This window comes from Bactrocera dorsalis, chromosome 5, assembly GCF_023373825.1.
Source record: "Bactrocera dorsalis isolate Fly_Bdor chromosome 5, ASM2337382v1, whole genome shotgun sequence".
NCBI classification, from domain to species: Eukaryota; Metazoa; Arthropoda; class Insecta; order Diptera; family Tephritidae; genus Bactrocera; species Bactrocera dorsalis.
This window is the reverse complement of record NC_064307.1, coordinates 6,517,671-6,542,670: the sequence shown is the minus strand read 5'-3', so window position 1 is coordinate 6,542,670 and position 25,000 is coordinate 6,517,671. Positions and strand designations below refer to the sequence as shown.

The 25,000-nt window shown below is 36.8% G+C and overlaps 1 protein-coding gene across 1 annotated transcript; it reads left to right on the top strand.

The window, feature by feature from the left end:
- Positions 1-6: 6 nt before the first annotated feature.
- LOC105233688 (protein sprouty) lies at positions 7-24,994 on the top strand. Its single transcript, XM_049457310.1, has 2 exons — positions 7-340; positions 18,519-24,994. The coding sequence occupies exon 2, from the start codon at positions 18,711-18,713 to the stop codon at positions 20,832-20,834; it is 2,124 nt and encodes a 707-aa protein (XP_049313267.1). The 5' UTR covers positions 7-340; positions 18,519-18,710; the 3' UTR covers positions 20,835-24,994.
- Positions 24,995-25,000: the final 6 nt, after the last annotated feature.

The window sequence follows — 25,000 nt, the reverse complement described above, 5'->3', positions numbered from 1 at the left end:
TAAAAAATGCGGATGTGCCTGAAAGAATATTAAGTACATGCATAAATACATCGTTTTCCAATTTTACTGTTTGATATAATTTTAATCGGCTGCGAAGAAAAAGTGCAAAATATTTTCATAGAAAAATCCCACAGATTTGAAAAAAAAAATTCATAAAATTGGGATTGTGGAGAAATATTTTCTTCAAGGAGTTCGAAAAGTGTTTTTGTTTCCACAATTTATTGCAAGGATTTTTTGATTGTACCATAGAACAACAACAACAACTTTAACAACTTTAACAACTTGTGAAATTTCGTTTTGTATTTGCAAAACAACGTCTGGATTGCTTTTAACATTTAATGTAAGTTTGCAACCGAATTTTATCCGAGTAAAGAGTGAGAAATTTCTGTATTCTTAGGCATAACTGTCGCATAGCTCCAAATGAGATAGATAGTTTATTTTGTTTCTTACAATCAAAACCAATTTTACAATAAATTCATTGCTTTTGTCGAGAAAGTAGCTTTTCTAATATCTTTCTTTATTTTTCCTTGGTTTGAAAAATATTCAAAGCATAATCAAAGAAACACAGAAAAACTTAAGTTTTTACGAATATTCATATAAGAACGTCGAAGTCCAAACTAAAATTAAAATTCCCTAATATATTATTATTAGCGTATTATGATCGGAAAACATTTAGTAGACACAAATGTAAAGCATTTCTTGTGTGAAACAAAATTTTGTATTTAGATTTTCGTATCTGAAACTAATTTTCTTACCTAGACCTTTAAAAGGCCTATTGTGATACCACCGGTCCTAAAGTCCCTTGACTCTATTGGTTCCGTCTAAACCAACCGGTGCTGCTCATAAAGTTTATCAACCTGAAAATTTTTATCTGAGCAACTTTCAAGACGTCGCCGTACAAGTCGAATAGAATAGATTTGAAGAACGAAATTTTCCATTTAATTTTAACCGCTTTTACACTCAAACCATAGTTTTACTCCAAATCATAAACATTTATTCGAGCAAAATCAGTAAATTGTATGCCAGGCATTTGTAACGCCCGGCTCACATCCGGTGTTGCCATGCGCAGCTAACTAATAATGTGTTGCCTACATGCTCTCATATTTGTTTGTTTGTATGAGACAAGCCCATGCATACTTGTTTGTGCGGCGATCGCCACAATCGTTTGTGCTCCTCTCCACAAAGCACACACGACACGATCCACTAATCTTTTGACCTCGACTACGGCCGCGTCGCGCCTCCTCTCACATCTCACAACATCTCTCAACACTTCAACGCTCCAATGCTCCAAAGTGCATATGTAGGGTATATGTATGTAAGTCAGCGTGTTTGTTTGTGGTCGCTGATTATGTGTGTGCTTCATTACTGCCACGATCACATTGAACCGTCGCCCGTTGCTGATCGAGTTAACGATGGTGAGCAGGCGTAGAAGCTGGGGGGCGGAAGTGGTCGTTTATAAAAATTCATTCATTCATTCGTAAAAACACAGCCATACAAGATAATACACACACACACATATGTGTATATAGACATATATATGTATATATTTAAGCGTGTATAATATATCAAAATATATACATACATACGTATGTATGTACATACATACATATGTGTGGACGGGTGTAGGCATGATAAATATTTCCACATTCATTCATTTTATGCGCGATTCATATGTACATATATACAAACATACGTTTATTGGCTGTTAACTCGTATCGCAATCTTATTGATTTGTCGCGAACGTTTTGGCGTTCGCTTGGCGATATTGAATAAATATTTCGCGTATTTTTGAACGAAATTTTAAATAACTGGGGACTACAATAAGTTGAAGAATTTGTTTTTGATTTTTGTAGACGCTTTCAAATCGTGTGTTCGTTCTTATTGTCTAGCAAAAAAGTTTTTGACAGTTAACGCAGAAAGTCTGCTTTCAAATATTTTCGTTTGGAAAACTTTATATGTTAGAGAACTCAACTTGCTTATTGGCGATCGCGTTCAAAACTTGAGTTTGTCACATTGCTTTAAAAAACTCCAAAATAGAATCTAGAGACATAACGAAGATATTTCTTATAAAAATTGAAGGATTGAGTTGGATGTCTGAATTCATGTCTGTAAAATTTGAGGTATCTACATATGTATATATGAAAAGCGATTTCGGTTATGTTTGGATAATAAATTCTGGACACTTATCAGTTAGAGGAAAACAGAGGGAAATTTAGTTGAGGACCAAGTTTATATAACAAGCCTTAAACAAAACCGAAATAGCTTTTCTTATGTATGTACATAGATTATTAAAAATAAAAAAAAAACCTTCTGGAGATGTAGGTAACTCAAGCCTGGAAAACAGCACTCCCGCAATCACCGATAAATACGCCACAGTTTCAGCTGGACATCGCCTTCGGTGTTAAAACAGAAAGCCTGAAATATTCCAACAGTTTCTGCAAAGCTTCTAAGGAATAAATAAGGATGGGGAATTTGTTGTTGTATTAAGGAAGATAACATAATAAGTTGAAGTTTGATTAGAAATACGAAAAGACTTTTTCGACTACCATAAATTTGCAGTAACAATACACACAATTATTAAAAATCTCAGTGAAATTTGCTAAGGAATTTTCAAGAATGCCATCCGCAGAGCCTTGCCCAAGCATAAGTGTATACAAACCCGCAAATTCACTGAAATCTTAAGATCATTCCTCGTTCATTGACGTCTTTTCAACGAAAGGAACGAGAAATTGTTAATAAAAATAAGTAAGAAGTAAACAAAAATTATTTTCAACTGTGACAACAAAAACAAGTAGTGAACAACAAGTACAACAACAACAAGTGCACGCACATTCAGTAATAAAAACGAAAATACCAACAATAAAAACAAGCAGCAATAAACCTGTGCCGGCTGGGAGGCTAACTGCAGCCGCTGCAGCTCTGGCCGTGCCAGCGCGTCAAACAAATTAACAACAACAACACCAACATCAACCAAAATATGTATTACTCACTTGCGTAAATGCACGCGCGTATAACGGTGCGCGCATAAATAGCTGACGCCACCAGCGCAGCACAGCACAGCACAGCCCAGCATAGCACAACACAACATTGTCGTAATTTCTTGCGATGCGTTTTCCTCCACCACCGAACCACCGAAAAGACCAAACGCTTTCGTAAAATTTTCGCAAAAATAGCACGCACACACGTACATACACACGCACGCACAGCTGCCGACGTGTGCGCGTTGAGGGAAAATTATTGAAACATTGCAGTGGCAACACATTCGGCGGAGCAACGCCGTCGCAGCAAGCGTCGCGATGCAAAGTTAAAAATAACCGAAAATTTTCAGTATCCGCTGGGGCCGACCGAATTGCGCCGGCTGGGGGTGGGGGCGCGCATAAGGTTGCAAGTCGCCAGCCAAGCAACCAACCAGTCAGCCAGCCAGCCAGCCAGCCAACAGGCAAGCTAATAAGCGTCGCGCATAGCAAGGCGGGATGTTGTGGCGTAATTTTCTTCTTATTACCGTTGTTGCTGTTGTTGCCGGTTGCCATCGTTGTGCGCTTAATGTTGTCGATGATGCTACTACAGCAGCTCAGTTGTTATTACTGTTGCGATTTCTTGGCTGATCGCCGACTATGATGACGATCGTCACATTGCAGTGTTTTCTGCTTTGTGTTGTGGTTGTTCTTGTTGTTGTTATTGTTGTTATTGCCATGGCTGTGCTGGCTGGCACATGACTGCGTCAGCATTTGTCGCACACTTATTTTCGCAAAAATGAGATTTTATGCCCCAGCGTATTGGCGGTGTTGTTTGTTGCTGTTGTTATTGTTGTCATTGTTGGGCTTTCGTGTGCTACGAGTGGGACATAAATAACTTGATCTATCTTTAGGCGCTGCAGCGCTGCGCTGACGCGTTGGAGGAGGCGTGGTCTGTTTTACTAAGTTGGCAAAGTGGGCAAGCATGCAAACTAAATTCGGAAAGCGAAGAAAGCAAGCAAAGTAAAAGGCGCTGGCATAAAAAACACTCTCGAGACTTAGTAGGCAGTTGGCTGTTGCTGTTGTTTTTTATTTCAATAAAACATTTCATGTTTTGATAATGTTACTCGGAGGATAGGCATAAATAGCGAGAACAGCATTTAGAATAAAATGAACTGTCCGTCTGTCTGTCTGCCTGCTACTTGATGCCAGCGACGCAGAGCCGCTTGCGAGCTGCAGCGATTTGTGTTGCTGCTATTGTCGCAATTGCTCGAAGTCTTTGCACAGTATTTTGTGTGTTTCTTCTTGTTGTTTTCTATTTTCCTCATGCTTTTTGATTTTCGTTTTTTTTTTTTTTGTTTTATTGCGACAGTTATTTCATTTGAATCACTTTTGTTGTGCTTTGGCTGCAAATAACGCTGCTGCGGTTATTTTTGTTGTTCTTATTGTTGTTGTGTAGTTTTTGTCTGCCACCGTCTGATGATAATAAACGATTGCGGCGATTCAACGTTTCAACTTCATTCAGTAAATCAGCGTTTCTCGCACTTTTTTGCGGCTACGCAGACGTTTGCCATTGTTGGCATTGTTGTACGTGTAGATGTTGTTGGCCAACGCATTTTATTCGGCCAAGTGTCTCGTTTTTGGTGGCTGCTTTGAATGGCTTATGGTTGGTTAAGCGCACGCTCGTGGTGCCTCTTTTGTGTGAATTTTGCATTTTTTGTTTTTTTTTTTTTCGCGCTTTCTTCTCGCTTTGACGTCATACCGCTATGCTGGTCAATAAATTTTTTCCTCTTATAAATATCCAACGCAACTATAAGTCTGTGAAATTCTATATTTCAGTGCTTGTATAAGGTTGATAGATAAAGAACAATTGAAGTGTGGAGCGCAAAATAATAACGGGAAACACTCCACTTTTTCTGTTGCCGAGTATTATGCCGATTATATTTGTTTTGAATAGCGGAAATAACTGCGTAAGAGATTTTTTGTTAATGAAACATGTGTTCATATGTTTGTATATGAACTGCTTGGGACAGATGAAGCCGGTTTGATAAGATCGTTAAAATATTTACGATTTGCGTTCCAAACTTAACACGTTTTCAGCAAGCAATCTCACATCTAATCACAATGCAGTCATAACACCATGAAGATAAGACATATCTACAATTCTATTTTTGAGCATTGTATACCAAAGGCCGTATCTTTTATTAACAAAGTTAAATTTGGGAATTCCACTTCATGGTTTTCCAAGCAAAACAATTGCCTAGTCAAGGAAGTCATCAATAAACCACTCACGACATTGTTCTTTAGCTCTTTTTTAATGAATTAGTCTACAATGAACTATATCGCCAGAAAAATGGCAAAAAAATAATAAAAAAAAAATATAAAAAAAAAATGAAAAAATAAATAAAAAATAATAATAAAAATAAAGAAATAAAAAATAAAAATAAAAAAAATTAAAAAATGAGTAAAAGAAGTAAAAGAAGTAGGAAGTACTCGACAATATTTTAAATAAAGTGAAAAGTAACGACAAATTCTTTTATAAAAAAAAGCAGAAATTTTTATTTGCCTAATTTTGAGCCCGCTGGCATACAAAAATCCTGACAATCGGAGCAAAAGAAGAATTCTCTCTCAAGAATGTGTATACACTCCAAATATTCACAAATCACTCTCAAATTTTTTACCATAGAGCTACGTTGTAGGTTATGATGAACGACAGAAACAATTTACACAAACATATGCACACACACACACATACTCATGCAGAGCCGTTAAGCGGGGCAATTGCAGCAAAAAGCATTAAGTAATAAAAACTTTGCGTAGGCAGAATTTATTGCACAATGCAAATAAAGTGGACAAATAGTTTGCAAACACAAACACAAACAACAACAACAACAACAACAAAACGGTTGCAGTGAATAAATAAGATGTAGATAAGTATGTGGGTACATATGTTCTTAGATGCATGACCTTAAAGTTATTATCGCACGAAATACACGAGCACACATGTGCATGCACACATACATACATGCATATATGCATATAAATGTACATACACATGTTCACATATTCGAATGTAGTAAGTGCTTTTGTCACAGAGGAGAAATTCAAAGAAATGCACTTACTTGCACTGGCGGTTTTATATAGCAAAGCGCCTATGTACTATACAACACACATATATGTATGTATGTAAGCATATACATAATTATAAATCCACGAATATATACGCTGTGTGGACACAGTGAATACGTTGACGCAACAAACCGCACCGCAAATGTGGCAGTGGCAGTGTGTGTGTGTTTGTGGGCCACAATTTAATTTGACGTGGCAAAGCCAAGATAAAATTATCAAAATTTCATGATTATTTTGGGCTCTTTTCGCTGTCTGCCCACATGCGATGCCTGACCGCCATTCACTTACCTCACGAGCACTTTTCCGCGGTTTCCTTTCTTGTGTTTTTTATTTATTGTCTTTTGCTGCGCACAAATCAGCTGTTCGACTGCTTGCAAGCGTTTGCTCGCGTTGGTTTTAAGGAAAAATATAAAGATTTTATGTTGTTTTCAAAAATTATGATAAAATGGGAGATCACAGGGGAAAAATATATAAACACGTACAATATATAGGAAATTCGGCTAAAATATTCTACGATCGCTGATAAATAGAAATCCTTATGTAATTGCTGCTGTTAACGAGAAGACATCGGTTTGTGAATTCAACTTTGACCACTATATCTAAGGAAGCTTCCCAAAGAGTTGTCATGTGTTCGCTGGTTAGTCACACTAATACGCTAACTTATATATTGGTTAGTCGAAAAAGTCTTTTCGTATTTTGTCAATAGATGTCGTTGCGGTCATATATCCCCAGTGCTACCAATCACATTGTATTATACCATATAGTATTGGAGAGGTGAGCAAAACTATAAGGCATTGAGCCAAATCCTTCACCTTATCCGCTTTATAAGGCCTAATGTACTATATATATATATATATTAGTATATATTTATAGTAGTATATGTATATATTTATCAGTAGTTCTTCCGAAATTTTGTCAATCTCGTTATTTATTTTGGTATTTGTCCGCTTTGCCGCTATAAATTATGATGGCGAGAATTGAAGCCAACTTTATTAAGGCTGAAAGTCTCAATAGCTATAGCCTTAAGTGTTACAAAAGCAAACGAAAGCGCGCATATACACACCGCCAAACATATGCACATACCCCTATGGAGTTGCAGTTGGAGTTGGATTTGTTGCTGTTATTTGTGTACGTTTGTTGAAGGTTTAGAAAATAAGCCACCGCATACGCACTGTTGCTTGTGGCAACAACTGCCCAACGACCGACACACGCACACCTTCATACATACATACGTACATTTGTAGAAGCGAGCACATGGATTTCCATTTGTTTGTTTGCTTGCTTGTTTGTAGCGCTGGCAAACCGACAGTCATGCACTCAACCGATCCCACAAACGATCAACAATCAGACAGCCAGTGAACTAAGCAGTCAAGAAAAATACGCTGAGGTAAAGAACACCATCAACAACAACAACAATGCCAGCAATATCAAAATAAAAGAAAAATATTGTACAATCCTATCAACTATAAACCGGTTTGGCCACTCCACACTTACCTACATTCACATATACCCACACACACACATACAAGCGCGCAAACGTCCATTCATACATACATCCATACTTCTATACAAAGGTGTTTATGCACATACCCAGCTGGAAGTAGTAACCATAGGTCAGCGGCAATTCCAACTGATCAGCTGATTCTTGTCGAACTCTTAGTGACAAGCGAAAATAAAGATTTACCTTCGCCAATTGAGGTTCTACCACCGCTAACACTTCAATAGGTGTCGAGTTTTTCTGCCAAGTTCAAATAGAAGACAACGTTGACATTTGGTCCAAAAAAATATAAGCCTTTGTTAAATGTTTAAGATGAGATTTTAAGGAAATTGTCTTGTGAACAACATAAAATATTAGTTTTGAAACCTTGCTCTCAACTCTCAATAATAGTCGATTGATATTGATTATGTAGCAAAATGCGAGCATATTGATGTATTATTATTGATTTACATTTAATATTGGGTAGTCGAACAAGTCTTTTCGTATTTTGTCAATAAATGTCGTTATAGCCGAATATCTCCAGTGCTACCAATCACATATATGCATTTAGAAGCAGTGACCTTCGCATGGCATTTCCAACCGGGTGCATGCATTACATGACCATATATCTATATACATATGGACAAACACTATTCCAATAGATATACAGCTGCAAGCAGTGAGCAGCAAGCAACCTAATTGTCCATGCAGCTTGTACGAATCTGACTACAAGCACAAACACATACATAACTACAAACATATGTACCTACTTGCATGTTGGCAGTATGTAAGACAACGAGCATAAGAAGTTAGAACCTCGAATGTTCAAGAAGAAAAATAAGAATTTCAAAAATTGAAATAAAACTCGTAATAAAATTAAAATTAAGGTTAAAAACAGTTAATAAATAAATAAAATATTTTTTTAAGCATCGCCAGTACTTCAATAACATGCATAGCGTGTCATTAAGAAATTGAAAAAAAATTAAAAAAATATAAAAAATAATTAAAAAAATGTAAAAGTTATTTGTATATAGAAGCATATCCTTCCTCATTTTAGTTTTCGAGCAAGACGGAAGTAGAAGTAGAACTATAGCAGATAGAGGTATGCAATGACAAAATAATTATTAGCGAACTAATAACAAAAAAAGCAAAACCGATTGACATTACAATAAAGCTGAAATAAAAATGTTAGTATTTTAAATGCGAATTTCAAGCAATTCAATAGCGCAATACGTTTCACCCTAATGTTGGGCATATTATATTGTGCTCGTACTATCGCGTCGCCATCTAGTATTTGTAGCACAATCGATTAACAATGAGAAGACGTCATTTCATGCATGTGACCGTATTTTGTTGTGTGTAGTCTTAGGTGATTTTAGCCTAAAAATAAAAATAAAAATGAAAATTTTACGAAACGAATAAAAATACACATTTGGAAGTGTGACGTTAAGTAGCCTACAAGTTATGAGTGTGATAAAAGCTGTGTATTAAAATCAAATAAAAATTTAAACTGATTATCGGGCATATAAAGTCATGAGGCGCATAACATAAACTATATTTGAATTACATTATAATAAATTACATGAAATAAAAAAGATTTATAAAAAAAAATATTTATATAAAATTAAAAAAAAAAAAAATTATATAAAATTAGAAAAAAATATATTATATATATAAAATTAAAAAATAAGGAATTGTAATAAACAATCTAAAGTTATGTATATCAGTAGATGAGGGAACTCAAAACCTTAAAAATAGTTAAGTTTTTTCCGACTAAACTAAATCGGCACTTAAGGGGTTACAAACGCATATAACAGGTTTCAAAAAATAGCTTTTTTATTATCTTATCAAATTCCACAACACCTCTAGAATATTGTCTTAAATTTTCAAGTTGATCCGTGTAATAGTTTCGGAGATACAGCCTTGAGAACTTGTGCACTCGAGGTTAGCTAGGCTAAGGCGCCGTCTTTAAACGCGTTTTTGAAGTCGATTGGCAAGATTTCTCGAGAACTACTCAACCGCTCGTGATAAAATTTTTAGCAGGTCTTTGGGATACAATTCTTAAAGACTTGGACGAAGGATTTTTTTATAACAACTACATATTTGAAAAAAAAAAAAAATGTCGCGAAATTTTCACTGAAATTTTCTTCTTTTTTCTTAAACAAAATGTTTGAAAAAAATCAAATTTTCAGTTTTTTTCTTTCGACCAAGTTCTAAGTTAAGGTTTTACATAACTAAAACACGTATTTTTTTACTTTAAATGATCTTGTAAGCAGTTATAGTGAGTTTTTTTCGAGGAGTCATCGGAAATGGAGTCGCAATGGCTGAGTTTAAAATATTTTTCCAAAAATTTTAGAATTTCCTTTCTTCTAATAGAATATTTAATTTTTATGTGAGGAAAATATTGTTGAAAAATGGCTGTTTATTACCCGAGAAAACCCATGTAACCCCTTAAAAATAACATGCAAGCTTGATATCAGCTTTTACAAAAATTAATTTTTATGCCTAAGCAGCCTTTTCTTGAGTTTTCCACGTAGCTATGTAAGTACATTTCCAGCTTTAAAGATAATAACTGATAAATGTACATATGTAGTATATAATTATGACATGATTTCACATATGTATATATGCATACATATATGTATATAAATATGCATATACTATACCGCCGAGTGATCGCTTTTTGTGATACTGCTCATATTTTATATTTTGCAGCGAGTCATTTGAATATCCATTTTTTTCATACTCTGAACAGCCACAAATAAAGTTCGAGACTGCATAGCTTATACCAAATATATTAAATATGTACGTACACCTATCCATACCTAATCAGCTTTGCTATATAAAACTCTGAGCTTTTTATTTGGCCAGTGAGCGAGCAAATTTATGGCCAACTCCATGTGTGGGTTTAAGGATTTCCGTTCCAATTTTTGGCTGCAAACTTTTTTGGAATGTCATAGGCACGTAGCTATATAAATTTTATATGCCAAATACAAAAAGCGCTTAGGACAAATAATCAAAAAGTATAATCGTACAGCGCGGTGCACACCTTATTCTTTAGGGCGAAGTAAAAAAAATCGACTGAAATTTGAAATCCACTTTAACAAACGATTATTTAAGACTTACGTGACCTTTGTTCGCAATGTCAAATTGATTCTTATTAATTTATGCAACGAGACGTGCCTAGGAATACACACTTATGCAGCGCGATCTGTGTGTGTGCACATACATTTTGAAAATAACTCCTAAAAGCGGTTCAAAAGGGAATACTATATTCTAAATTTAGGCTCTAAATTTCATGTTAATAGTATATATATACTATATACATGTATATATATACACTTATAATGCCAATCAGTGTTAATAAACTCACAGAAATAGAAGCCTCGCCCTCGTGCCACGTTGAAAGCGGAAAATTTGCGAAGGCGGCCTAAAAAGGATGAAATAGCTTGGCACAACGCACACACCGGCACACACAGCCACATATTATGTATATGTATATGTACGTACTGTCGGTGCTGTAATGGAAATGTTTGTCTAAAAATAGTAACAGCCAAAAGTTGAAAAGTTCAAACATAAATATCTTCCATAATTTGGTATGGCTGCGCCACCGCGACCTTAAAAAGAAGAGGTAACCCAGTTCAACTGAAACTTTATCTGCGCAGTTACAGCCTGCGATAAGCTTTTAACCAGCAACTCACTTCGCTACAACGCGCCCACTTTGTTGAGATATATTTATAAAGTATTTGCTGTGCGAAATTGAGTTCTGGATTCGTTTTTCGCACACAGAAGGTTCCTTTAACAGCATAATGTTGCAGACGTCGCTTGCGAATGTCAACTTACTGACACACATACATACGTACAAAGTGTTTGAGGCATACGCGAGTGTGTGTGCACAACCCCTAACGTGTGAATTCAAAATACACGCTTGATGAGACAAGATAAAAATGAAGTCTGCTCGAGTATAAAGAATTCCTTAGCATACACGTAGGCGTCTGCGCGTGTTTGCGCATACAATGCGCACTTATAAACACATCCTTCGAGATACATACAAAAGCTTGCGGATACATACATATTTATAAACGTGTTTTCGTTTGAGTCATATTGTTGTCGTTTTTGTAATGTGTGCGGTTGTGTGTGTGTGCGAACGTGCGTGATTGACTAACTGCTAAATCAGCAAGCGTCCTCACCACCACCACCATCACCACACTCATTCACACCCATTAATGCAAGCACGATGGGCCTACCAATTAAGGGAGTTGTCGTTCGAGGCGCTCGCACATATATTTCTGAGCTGTAAAAGCATAATTTTTATGTTTTATTGTAGGAACTTGTATTTAATTTTCGGGTTTTAAGTTATTTTTAATCACTTTACTTGGAATTATTTTTTTGGTTGAGTTTGAGTTTTTTTGTTGTATCTATAAAATATTTTTAAAATTTTAATTTTTTAAAAATTTACTGTTAGTGATTATTTTCTGCACTGTTTGCTCACCTTAATGCTGAAGTTCACAGTTACTTGAATATTTTGACGCCTACACTCTTTCTTAAGTCTCTTTGACATAAAGCTATCACAAATACATGTTTATGTTTGTTGAAGCTTTTTGTTGTATTTTTTTTTAAGGGAAAGTCTATGAATATGTACTTGAATATTTATATACTATATACATATATCCAGTTTCATGTATGTGTGGGTTGCAAAGTACGTGCTAAACGAGTATTCGCCAAGGAAGCGGCCGTTGAAGGGTATGTCCTTAGGCACATGACGCTGCTGAGTCGGTAGCCGCCTGCATTTTTCTAAATACACATTTTTGTATTATGCTGCTTACTTTCAAGATCTCGAAGTGTAGGTAAACAATTTTAAAATAAATTCAAAAATGTGAAATTTATTTCAAAATCCGGTACTCTGCTGGAAATCACATATCTGAACAGAGCACAAAGTCCTTCTACGAGGATGCATACGTAAGACAAGCTATGTAGGCAGTTTAAGGAGCACATTTCTCACACATCAAGGTGAAAATAAACTATAAATGTATATTTGTATGTTTGTATGTAAGTCATAGTATGTACGCACGTATTATTGTCATAACTTTGAAAGTCTCAATGACCTCATAGTTGGCATAAATTTTGTCAGTGTTCAGCGCTGGAACCACCAACAGCAAAATCTCAGCAACAAATAGAAAGTAAAATACACATACACAGCCATATGCGATATACAGCAGCGAGCATAATAACTCCCCAAATATGCTCTATCCACATTTTCAAAAACACTTGCACATATAAGCATTGACGTCATCAGTTTCGTTTGTATGCGCAGCTATTTATTTTATTCACAGATACCATACACCCGCACATTCGGGCACAAAGCAGGGATTGACACGAATAAAGCCAAAAGAGAATTATGTCGTATGCTCCAGTCAATGATTTGCCCAAATACAGCTATACAGAGCAGGTCACGCACATCCTTGCACACACACACACACGCGCTTGTATATGTCTCAATGCATGAGTGCATCTCTGTATGTATGCGTGCTGGGTTTGGCTGCGCCTTCCAAAAATAAAACTAACCAACACTTTCGCAGCGAATTCTTTCCGCTTTCGGCAAATTCGGTTTATTGGAATGTGTGTGTGTGTGTGTGTAAGTATGGCGTCGCTGACGGCAAACAGCTGCTGGCAACTGCTGTATGAATGAAATTCGTGTATCTCAGCGCTGAGCATTGGCGGCATCTGCAGCGTTTTGGGGGCGTGTTGTGCAAGGGTGGCTGTGTGCGTGGGCAGTTGTTGCTCAAAAACAAATACTCGTATGTATGTAGATGTATATACACAAAATCGATATATATCTATACATAATATGTATACATAAACGATTATATCTATAGAATGCCAATTTCGACTGGCATTTGCAGGTACACAGCGCACCACCGCCGTCTATCACTTTCGGCTCTAATCGTTTACGCGTCGTGTATGTGTGCGTGTTCACAATGAATTTATGACAGCGTGTGCGTAAGAGGCTCCGAAATATCTTCATTTTCACGGCATGTGCGCTTTTTCGTTGTAATAGTCTCTTCTCCCAACATTACATACAAACATGCTCATATACTCGTTTTATACATACATACACCATTTTTATATTTATTACAATTTTTTCATCGACATTCCATTCATTCATCTAAATAATCCAAATACGTACTGGCACATACCTCAATTCCTCAGCAATGCGGCAAGAAGCGTTGGTGTGAAAGACATGAGCCAAGCACTCAAATTAATTACGATTTTCATAAGTTCGATCGGAAATAGATTCTTTATTTTATACAATTTAAAATTAGACCACGAATATTTAAAACTGCCAGCCGAGGGGCAATAGCTGCTAGAAGCACATTTTTACAGAGACCAAAATTTTTCTGGCATCAGCAGTTTTCGTGAACAACCTTTTCTTTTTGATAAAAAAAAAACGTAAATGCATCAGTGTGCTTCACCATAACCATAAAAGTGATCATCGACCTTTGCAAAGGCTTTCTGCTTTTCTCCAACCTGTGACTTTTTTAAACTTGTAGTGAGACTTTGCAGTGTGGCTAGCTTAAGAAAAGTCTACTGCTTATGGTATATAATCGTTTAATTTTCTGTTGTTGTTGGACCTTTTTCCTGTTGTTGTTTACAAAGCATTCGTAATGATTGCGTTAATTCGTTCGATCACCACCACAAATGCCAGCGAGTGTTGCAGCTCTGATAGCGCTTCATTGATTGCTGTTGTTGTGAAGCTGTGAACGGTGGCTTGTAACGAGAACAACACAGCTACATATTTACAAATAAGACACACTAATGTCCTTCGCCGAGTAGATTTCTTACGTACATCTTTCAATTAAAAAATGAATGAGCTCCAAGCATGTCTGCGAATATACATACATATACATATGTATGTATGTATGACATATGTGTGTATGCGTAGGTATGTGTAATTGTTTTCCTTAAGGCACATGTACATATGTATGTATTTGTGACGTCTTGGCTTTGTCACAATCTTCGGTATATGACCAGCAGGAAACGGGCTTGTTCCATCAATTAGTCAATCGTGGCAGCCAGCAGACGCACTCTACCTTATCACGGCATGTTTGTATGTTTGCTTTCACTGCCGCGACATACGGCTGTGGGCTGTCATTCTTAATTTCCTCGTATCCGTAATGTTTCGAGCACATTTTGAACAAGCTGATGACACTGTGCGACTTCTAATAGCCACTTCTAACTCTTAGTCGCCTGCTGTGTTCTTTAATGTGGTGCAAGTGCAGCATCATACACTCAACCACTTAATACTAAGAAAAGAAGGCACAAGTATGCAACATGCATGCGTGTATGTATGAGTGTAATGAAGGCAGCAGAAGCAGCAGCACTTACGCACAATTGGCATCCGCTGGTGGCAGCTGCCGACCTTGTTTGTTGCAGTTGTTGCCTGGGAGCTGCCTCATTCACAGGTAGATTCGTGGAAGAGCCGGCGCAGTTGGCTCGGAAAGGCGGTGAGAACAACTTCAGTTGATGAGCGGAAGACGTTTTATAAAAGACAAAGAAATTGGTAAAAAAAATCTCATAAATGCATATATTCAGAAATTCATAACGGTTAATTAACGTAATGTCTATTATGTAATAAATGCAAGTACAAAGTCCACGGCAAGCGTTATCGAGTAGAAGCCGATTACATCAATAACGCGAGCTCGGTCGGCGGTTCAAAGTACATACATACATACATGTATGTATGTATATGTATGTCTCTATATATTTATGTATGCATGTACGTATGTATGCATTTAAAATGCCTGCTAAATTTTTTTTTGTTTTTGTGAAAAACCTTATTTCGCCTCAAATATCAAAGTCATTCATATATAACTGTGTGTGCATATGTATGCTTCTCGTTTCGTAGGCAATTACAGTTATTCGTTTTTTTGCTTTAAATGTCGCCTGCTGATTATATTTCCGCTCTCCTCTGATAATAGCAACGTCGAAAAAAATTCAGTGAAATGCGAACGCATGAGTGTTTTTTCCGAGCCGATAATCATTTACTCCATGCGCAAACATACATACATACACATATATATTTGTATTTATATATGTGTATGTATTTATATGAATATATGTATATGTGTTGCCGTATTCAAGCGGAGTTTATGGGATTTAATGCTAAGCTAAGCCTGTGACTTTGATATGAACAACCATACCATACTACCAATATACATATGTATGTATGCAGGCATTTGCGCTGACTGAAGAGTTGAAAGTATTTCGATTTATTTTCAATCCTTTTGGATAATCAAAACCATTGTATTTTTAAAAACATGACCAAACCAACTGAATTACACCAAATGCTTAAAATTAATTTCATGCAAACAATTAAAAAAGTAAATAAATGAAAAATCGGCATAAGTCTTCTCTATAAAGCAAAAATGACTTCTCTATAAAGCGAATTTTATTAGTTCTAGAAATCGTCATTTCATTTCTTATTTCCTTAGAGACTTTTAAATCTTTTTAAGCATTATTCTATATTTCCACGAAATTATTTTATAATTTTATAATAATGTAAAAATTCCACGTATGCTCAGCTTGTCTTTGAACACCTCAGTGATGCCATAATATTCTGCTGCTGTTCATTGATTTTGAAGCAACTTGAATAAATTTCACGGTGTTATCCAAAATGAACAAGCACAGAGCAAATCTCACTATGTCAAATTTTGTAAAAAAAAAGCAAGCAAGCGAAATTTTAAGCCAAAACAAATTAATAGAAGATGAAAAATTAATTGAAAACGTAACCAACGCCCCCTAATTGACGTCATATCCGGTTTTGCGCGGGAGAAATAGCAACGTAGCACAGCACAGCAGGCGACCAACAGCATGTGGGTACTCAAACATACTCAAATGTGTGCAGCGCTAACGATACTCAATGGTTGAAATGTAGCAAACAACATATGATCCCATGCAAAGATTGAAAAAGACGGTTCTGGAAGAGAGCGTACCGCGTTTTCGAAATGTTATTTTACTTTAAACTTACCAAAAGTTGTAATTTTAACACCTTCCCAACTATCCCAAATCTATTAAAACAGCTACCTTATTACAGTAGCGTCGAATGCTAACTCACTGTTAACCGCATACGAACTTTAAAAACGACTGTTGCAATAACATTGCCTTGGAGTATGACACTCATGTTATATCGGTTATAATGCTAAGCGTAGCAAACTGTTAAACAAATATTTAGCAAATATAAACAAGAAAAATGTTTAAATTTCTTGACTCTTCCTGAAATTTTAGGTTAAAAATAATGAAAATCATGGTTGCCTTAATGTAAAAATTTGCCTCTCATACTTATCTGATCTGGCAACTAACATGAGGGAACGACAATAACAGCGTATAATGAAGCACCATTATGATTGCCAAATCGAATGTAGTATACATATATGCATATATATTTGTAGAAATACAGAAATTTCTATACCCAACATTGGATTTCGTATTTTTAAACATTTCACGTAATTGTGGCTATTTTTCAGTCGTCAATTTTTTAATTTCAAATTTTAAATTATCTTTTTGTGGTTATTTTTGGATACTTTAATGTTCACGAGTAGCGCGCGTGTGTGTGTGTGTGTCAATGTGTTCGCATGTGTTGTGCGCCCGTTCTGTTTTCATTATTTCATTAATAAGAAATACAGAAAACAATTTTCGTGTAGCACAACAATAACAATAAAAACTCACAGAAACAAATTCCAATAGATTTTCATTGAAAGAAATGATTGCAGGCATTTAACGAAAGCTTCATATTTGTCTTCTGGGGAAATACATAGCAATTTTTACTTGAACACACATCGATTAAATTAAATATTTGTTTATGTTTTCTGTCTTTGGTTTTTTTGTGTGATATTTGGCCAAGCGCTAGCTGCCAAACGCCAAAGATTCATTCATTATTTCGACAGGCAATGTGTGGAATCGACAATTAAAGCGAAGAAAACGCAAATCACCGAATAGATAAATATGCAAGCGTACTGGGTACTGGAATTATACGACAGATACAAGCAAATATTTACGCTTCCAGCATTGAACACACACTTACAGTTATGTGCGAAATGCAAGCTCCCACGATTTCAAACCCGAACATTGTGCATTACAATGGAACAAGCTAAATTTCCTACTTGGAACTCGTGTTTAAGAAAACAAGTATGGAAGATTTTCCAAATTCTGTTCCACCTTGCCGATTTCGCGCCTATCTGATCAATGTATTGTGGATTCCGTGTTGAATAGTTACGAAAACAGTTGTTGTTTACAGCCAATCACCTTGAACAACGACAGCATACTAAGACTCAGGGCATATGCGCATACCCGGCAGAGAAGAATGACACTCTGTTCCTCAGGAGAGCGTTGCCTGAGAGTACAAGGAGCAAAGAAAGTTTGATGCCCGGAGGTCTAAATATATTTTCAAATGGACAAAAAGTATAAAGGAAAATTGTGCTCAGTTATGTATTTTAAGAGTTAGACATTTCTTACATTTTTAGGCATTTCAATCAGACTCTTCCTACAGGGAATTTGGGTGTGTTTTTTTTTTTTTAATATGCATACCGCAGTTGACGTATGTGTGTATTGTACTTATAAAAATGTAAACAATAAGACGGAAAAATACTTAAAATTTTTTGGATATCGTTTTGCGAATTCCTCACACCGAGTATTTATAATAATTTTGAAAACAAAGAAATTAATATTGGAATGTGTTGAAATATTTTTGGCTTAATGCAAAGTGCTATGCCGTAAATAAGAATCCTAATATGTAAATAAATTTTAGTACAAAACTAATATGCATAGTCATGCAGAGCTAGACTAAAGTATAAATTCTGACATTAATTTTGATATTAAGACTCGTATTCACATCTTTCCACATCTTTATTTTCTTGCAAAAGTGCAACCAACTAATTTCCGGTTTCTTTTTCTAATTTCAGAAAGCCAATCATTTCACATTCATCGCACTCCGAACTATAGAAATTTGCGTCGACTCGGCAATTGAGGATTTAACACGGATAGCACACAGTGATCCGCCCGAAGAGCCGAGCAAAAGAATGAGGGAAACTGATGGTCCACGGCTAGCGTACCGAGGGCATTGAGGTTTCTCAAGCAAAAGTTTGCCACACTACATGGATCGTAGAAATGGCGGCGATATTTTGGCGCCACCACGGCCCCCAAAGCACTTACCACGTGTACATCGTCCCCGAGCACCCGAGCCAGAGACTATGTTAAACGGATCGCAAACGCAATCGGAGTGGCAACAGCAACAGCAACAACAGCAGCAGCAGCAGCGGGAACAGGAACAAAAGCAGAAACAGCGGCAAATGTCGACAACAACGTCGACAGCGACAGCAGCAACGAACACGACGAGCACCGAAGTAGCGCAATGTACAATTAGTAATAACCAGCCAGAGCAACAGCAACAGCAACAGCCGCAGCAGCATAATTTTAATAGCAACATTTATTCAAGTCAATATAGTATTACGGGGGCAGATCGAGGTGTGGGTACAAACAGCCGAAATGATAGTGTTGCCGTTAATGGTGTTACAACATTAATTCAACCAGAGTTCGAGGACTACGAGATTCATCATTTGACGATACTGCCGCAGCGACCGACCACACTGAATCTCAGCCGCAATAGCAGTCACGTGAGCACCACATCCTCTTCGACATCATCATCGTCCATAACTGCGGCGAATACGTTTACACGCCGCAGACAATTGCCGCCTACCCCGGGTGCTGCTGCACGACTACTTGTAAATAACAATACAAACAACAACAGCAGCAGCAGTAGCAGTAGCAACAACAACAACAACGCGCGTAGCCAATCGAACAATAACGGTGGCTTAAGTGGTGGTCTCACTGGTTTACTCAGTCATTTCCATAGCACCGAACCAGCTGCTGCTTCATCAGTCACGCTGGCTCAACCGCGACCCGAGTCCCAGAGGCTCACCAACGAGTACGTCGATACTCCGTTCCGAAACGCTGCACCCAATGCTGGCTTACCGAATCAACTGCAGCTGCAACATGCTTCCCGCGCGCAACATCCGGCGGGACAGCATGATGGTGGCCAAACGACCACGCACCATCTGTTGTTGCTGCCACAGCGAGAATTCCGTCAACAGCAGCAGCAACAACAACAACAACACCTGCAGCACCAGCATCAACACCAGGTACATTCGAACCGCTTGGCGGCGGGAACAGTGGCCTCGACGACCGTCACGGCGGGCATCGACGGCACAGACGGCTTCTTACATTCGCATCATAATCACAAAACGCCTACGCCCACTGCTGCGACAACAACCTGTCCACACACTGGCAAGGTGATTCCAGTCGCGCCGAATGGGCACGGTAGCAGTAGCAGCGGTTTGGGCAGCTTTACCAGCTCGCTGAACGCGCAACAGTCATTTACTCCGGCAATCACCAAACAACCCGCCTCAACGACCAGCCAAACGTCGCATATCGGCAGCAATAATTGCAAATTTGCTAAAAATCTACCCGCATTCGACGACTTGTTAACCATGCACAACATAGCGACGGGCATTTCCACGCCACAGGGTATGATATCCGCTGTACACGGCGCCAGTCCGCTTGGTACACCCATCATACTGGGCAGCAGCGGTGATACATCCTCATTGAATCAGCTGCTATGCCCACGATGCGGTCATTGCCGTTGCGAACAGTGCCAAAGTCCACCCCATCTGCCGCAAACGTGGCTCTGCAATAAGACCTGCCTATGCAGTGCCGAATCGGTCATCGATTATGTGTCGTGTCTGTGTTGCGCCAAAGCGTTATTCTACCATTGCGCACGCGACAACGACATGGACTGCGATGATGGCTCCGGCACACCGTGCGTTGACAATCCCTGCTCATGCGGACCCTACAAACGTACGCAGCGTTGGGGTTGGCTGGGCGCACTATCGCTCGTATTACCCTGCCTTTGGTTGTATTGGCCGATGCGAGGCTGCGTATCCTTCTGTGAGAAATGCTACGGACGGATTGTGGGCCGTGGTTGCCGCTGTCAACAGACAGACTCGCCAACCAACATTATACCGATATCACAGTTGGGTCTTAACGGAAACGGAAGCAGCGGTACGGCTAGCATTCTAAGCGGCAACAATGGTGGTAGCGATTCATTGAAATCAGCCAATGGACATCATCATCATAACCATCATCACCATCACAATCATCATATGCGAAAAGGCGATCTAACGCCTAAGAAACGACTGCTCGATTCAAATGGCGAATACTAAAACTATAAAGGCAATATATCTACAGCCAAACCGGTATAGAAATTTGTATGCGGAAACGCCATTTAACTAGGGTACTACATGCGTATGCAGTACAGAAGTTGGAACAGAGAAGAAGAGAACCACTGCTGGCGGTGGGTTGTGGCGTGAGGCAGTCATAGAGAATAGAGACTATGTGACCGGGGTAAAAGAGTGGTGGTAGTAGTCTAGTTTATCGAGCAAAAATCGCCTGATTGTAGAGAAGTGTTAATTGACTGACAATCGAGCAACAGTATTTTAATGTAAAAGAACTTGCATTTAGTGTGCGCAATAGGTTCCAATCTCTATCTCACTCTATTTCTAACTCCTTCTCCCAAATTTATACTGACCGCCGGACAGGGTGTAAACCAATCACTGCTGCCACATAGCGCCGAGCCCGCCGCGGCAGTTCTTTAGTGCTAGAAACAGAAGAGTAGAGTAAACAACAGAACAGAAGCGAAAAAAAACTGCAAAATTTTTACAACAAAAAATGCAGAACGAAATTAACTAAATGAACTATAACGGTCAAAGAAAAAGAAGTTGAAAATAAAATTATAGATTGGTAAGAAAGTAAACGAAATGGGAAATTCATGAATAAACTATATATTTAGAGTAAAAAATAATAACCAAAGACTGCAAACAGATAATTATTAATTATTAGAAATGTTATTTAAAAGGGAATTAAAAAGCGTGCTTTCTAATTTTAACCATTTTATATTTCATTGTGCAAACGCAATTTTAATTTCAGTTTGAATTTTTCAATTATTTTTACCCAACACAGTCGATCGTATACATACATATATGCCGTGTTTTACCGTAATTTGGTTTCAACGTTTTTCAGCAAGAAAAAGTAGCAAATTCCAACTAAATTCACAAACTATTCATTTTTACAAGTAAAAACTTTTTTAATAAATTATTTTTGTTATAACTTTTTTTTTATAAATTATGGTTATTTTCTTTAACGTTTTGTTTGTTCACCATCTAAGTCAGGTCGAGGTGTCAAACATTGACACATTTAATTGAATACTTTATAACATAATTCCATTGTAAAAAGAAAACTAAAAAAGTAAACAAAAATAAAGCAATTGTATATAAGAAATCGTAGACCAGGCGCTGGTACTCGGACGGAGTAGCAAAGTGTAAAACTAAGTGAAATAAACAGAAAACGAGAGTGTGTGTATGGAAAAGCTTAAAGCTCGCGATAATTTAGAGGTTAGGTAAACGAATAGCTAAGGCAAATTAGGGTGCGCTTTTGAAGACGCTGATCACTGAAACGGTACACAGAAGGCTTAGCTTACGCGACATGCTAAACAAAACTATTTGGATAATTTCCATTTTTCTTTTCGAAATCGTAAAAGTCTGTTAATAGCAATGTGAGCGGAAATATGCAAACATACCAAACAAATGTTAGTCTGTGTTAGTTAAAACCGATTACCTTGAGTATTTATATGCGTTCCAAAAGTTCGAGAGAACACACGCATATTTAACAGTTTGACACGCCTTTTGAGCAAAACAGATAACAATAAAACTGAACAACTGAAAAACAGCGAAAGCAATGCTTCAATAATGAAAATATTTCGGTTTTTATGAAAGCCGCTTGCCTTTAGCATTCTCTATATTCTCAGCGCGCTCGCATTCACACATTATTCCTTTGATTCCTACAGTCTAAATTATAGAAACGCGCAACAAAAAGCAAAGTAAAACAGTTATATATAAATTATACATATATGTACATACGTACACTGACAGCCGCTTGTATGTGTGTGTACAGCTAAAAAATAGAAAGAAATCTTCGTAAAATGTATTTTATATAAGAAACTTTTTGTAGCGTCTAAAAGAAAAATCTGAGAAAAATAAAAGTATAAATGTAAAACATTGCTCCTCACAATGACACATGGAAATCAGCGAAAAGGAAAGGATCTGTCATCAAATCAGCTAGTTTAGGACTTGCGGTAACCTGCAAAGGTCAGAGATGCGTAGAGTTATGAAATTTACAGAAATTGCTGAAAAGCTTACCAAAACGAGCTGAGCGCTAATCAGCGATGCCGCTTTGGTTTTGTAAAGCCTGCAGTTGAGATCCTGATCACTATATGTGTATCTTTCTGAAACGCTTTCACTTTCTATAGCTTTAGTTTTCAAAAAGCTAAATGAAAATGTTCAAGTTAATGTGAGTTTTCAAAATTTGAGTAGCTTGTCGTTGGCTTCAAATAAAGCTGACGCATACGACCGACCGACCGTTGAGCTTTTTACAGCTCAAATTCGTTTTCAAAGCATTTTAAAATCGGTTTTGCTATTATAGCAACGAAAAGTGACAACAGTGTTAATCCAAAAGCTCATAAAGCAGCAAAAAGCTCACAAAAAGCTCTAACTAAAGTTCTTTTTTTCAATTTAAGCTTTGGCTTATAAAGCTTTAAGATTGAAAAAATTATTATTTTTTACAATTCTGTTTCTGCCGAACAAATTTTTCTCTTCTTGTCATTTGTATTTGCATATTTTCTCTCACAAAGTATTCAAAATCAAGCGGGATCTTTGAAAAGTTTGCAACTAACGCAGCTTCTCTTGAAACTATTACAACTTTTGCGGTAAATAAAGAATTGCAAAGCCATAACTAATTGATTTGATGCTATTTTGTCTGAAATGCTGTCGGCAGAGCCATAGAAAATATAGAAAATTATACACAGCTATATGTACATACTTATACTTACATACACATATTTCCAATCGTACGATATAAAGTAAAACGGAATTAATGTAATTTCATAGCGGCACTTTCATTGAAAGATTTAAACACCAAACAAATTAGCAGAGAGTAACTAACAAGTAAAGATTTAAATACGAAAACTTTCTACTCACATGGTAAATTTAATTTTTTTATACAAAACAAGTGAAAATCGTTTATTTTATACGAAGAATAATAAAAAATCCTATAGTTGATTAAACAAGTAAAAGTGTAAATATGTATATGTAAAATGTGCGACCTAAATTCTAAATTATTTACCAAGCGAAATTTTTAAATAAAACACACTACAATTGCAGCACTACTTTATATATATACTTATATGTATATAGAAGGTATATATGTATATGTACATGATTCCTTATATCCACTCCGAGATATGTCTATAGTATTCCGCGCAGAAAGTGTAGTGAAATGATTATGATTTACACAGTTATATTGTGGAAACCAACGCCAATTTCAAGTCCAATCAAAAATCGTCACTTATCTTTGATAATTAAAGACAGATAAGAACTGTAAATTGTTTCGTGTAATATTGAGCATAGTGAGTAGTGGTACGAAGCTAAATTTACTAAATTTTATTTATACTTACAGTTATAAATATATATACATACATATACGTATATATAAATGTCACTATTCAATAACTGAAAATATAGTTGTAATGTGAACAAAGGTTAAAAAACAAAAACAAAAAAAAAACACAAAGCAAAACAAAATACCAAGCTAATCTTAGTTATTAATTTTAGTTACGGAATTTAATTAATGTATGTATAATTACGACTATTATTACTATTATGACTATTTTTTAAATTTAGAGAGAAACTATATTATTGTTACACAAATATAATTAAAATTAAACTTGAGCGAAGTAAAATTAAATTGTATATGTAATTAATGTAAAATTGAGACTAATTTAATATTATGTAAAAAACAACAACAAAACTAAAAGAAATAGAAGTCGACTAAATCTAAAAAAAAAGGTTAAGCAAACTCCATACCTGTGTGTGTGTGTGTAATTAGGCGTAGGGAATGCACGGCAAAAATCGCGTTTTAAACTCCGAAACGCAGCCGAGCCGTAGAAAAGCGCTTGCAATTAAGCAGTCCTTAGCAGAAAAGTGTAGCAGCAATGCTTTGTACTGTGAAAAAAAAAAATTTAACGGACCACGCCTATATTACACGCGCGCATAGTCCTTTGGCTGCTGCTCGCCTTCTCAGGGAGCACGCGCCGGACACTCGCTTAGACTGCGCACGACTTTTGCAAGGCAACTCTGGGCCTAAATGCACACACACATGCATAAGTATATACATTCACACATACACACATTTGAGCCAACGTAAAAAGTCGAAATGTTCGAAACAATCGAAATATGGTAAAAATAGTTGAAGCCATTCGTATTTCGACTGCAACGAA

What these genes read in the sequence shown, in the direction of transcription:
- LOC105233688 (XM_049457310.1), top strand. Translation starts at nt 18,711, where the DNA reads ATGGATCGTAGAAATGGCGGCGATATTTTGGCGCCACCACGGCCCCCA.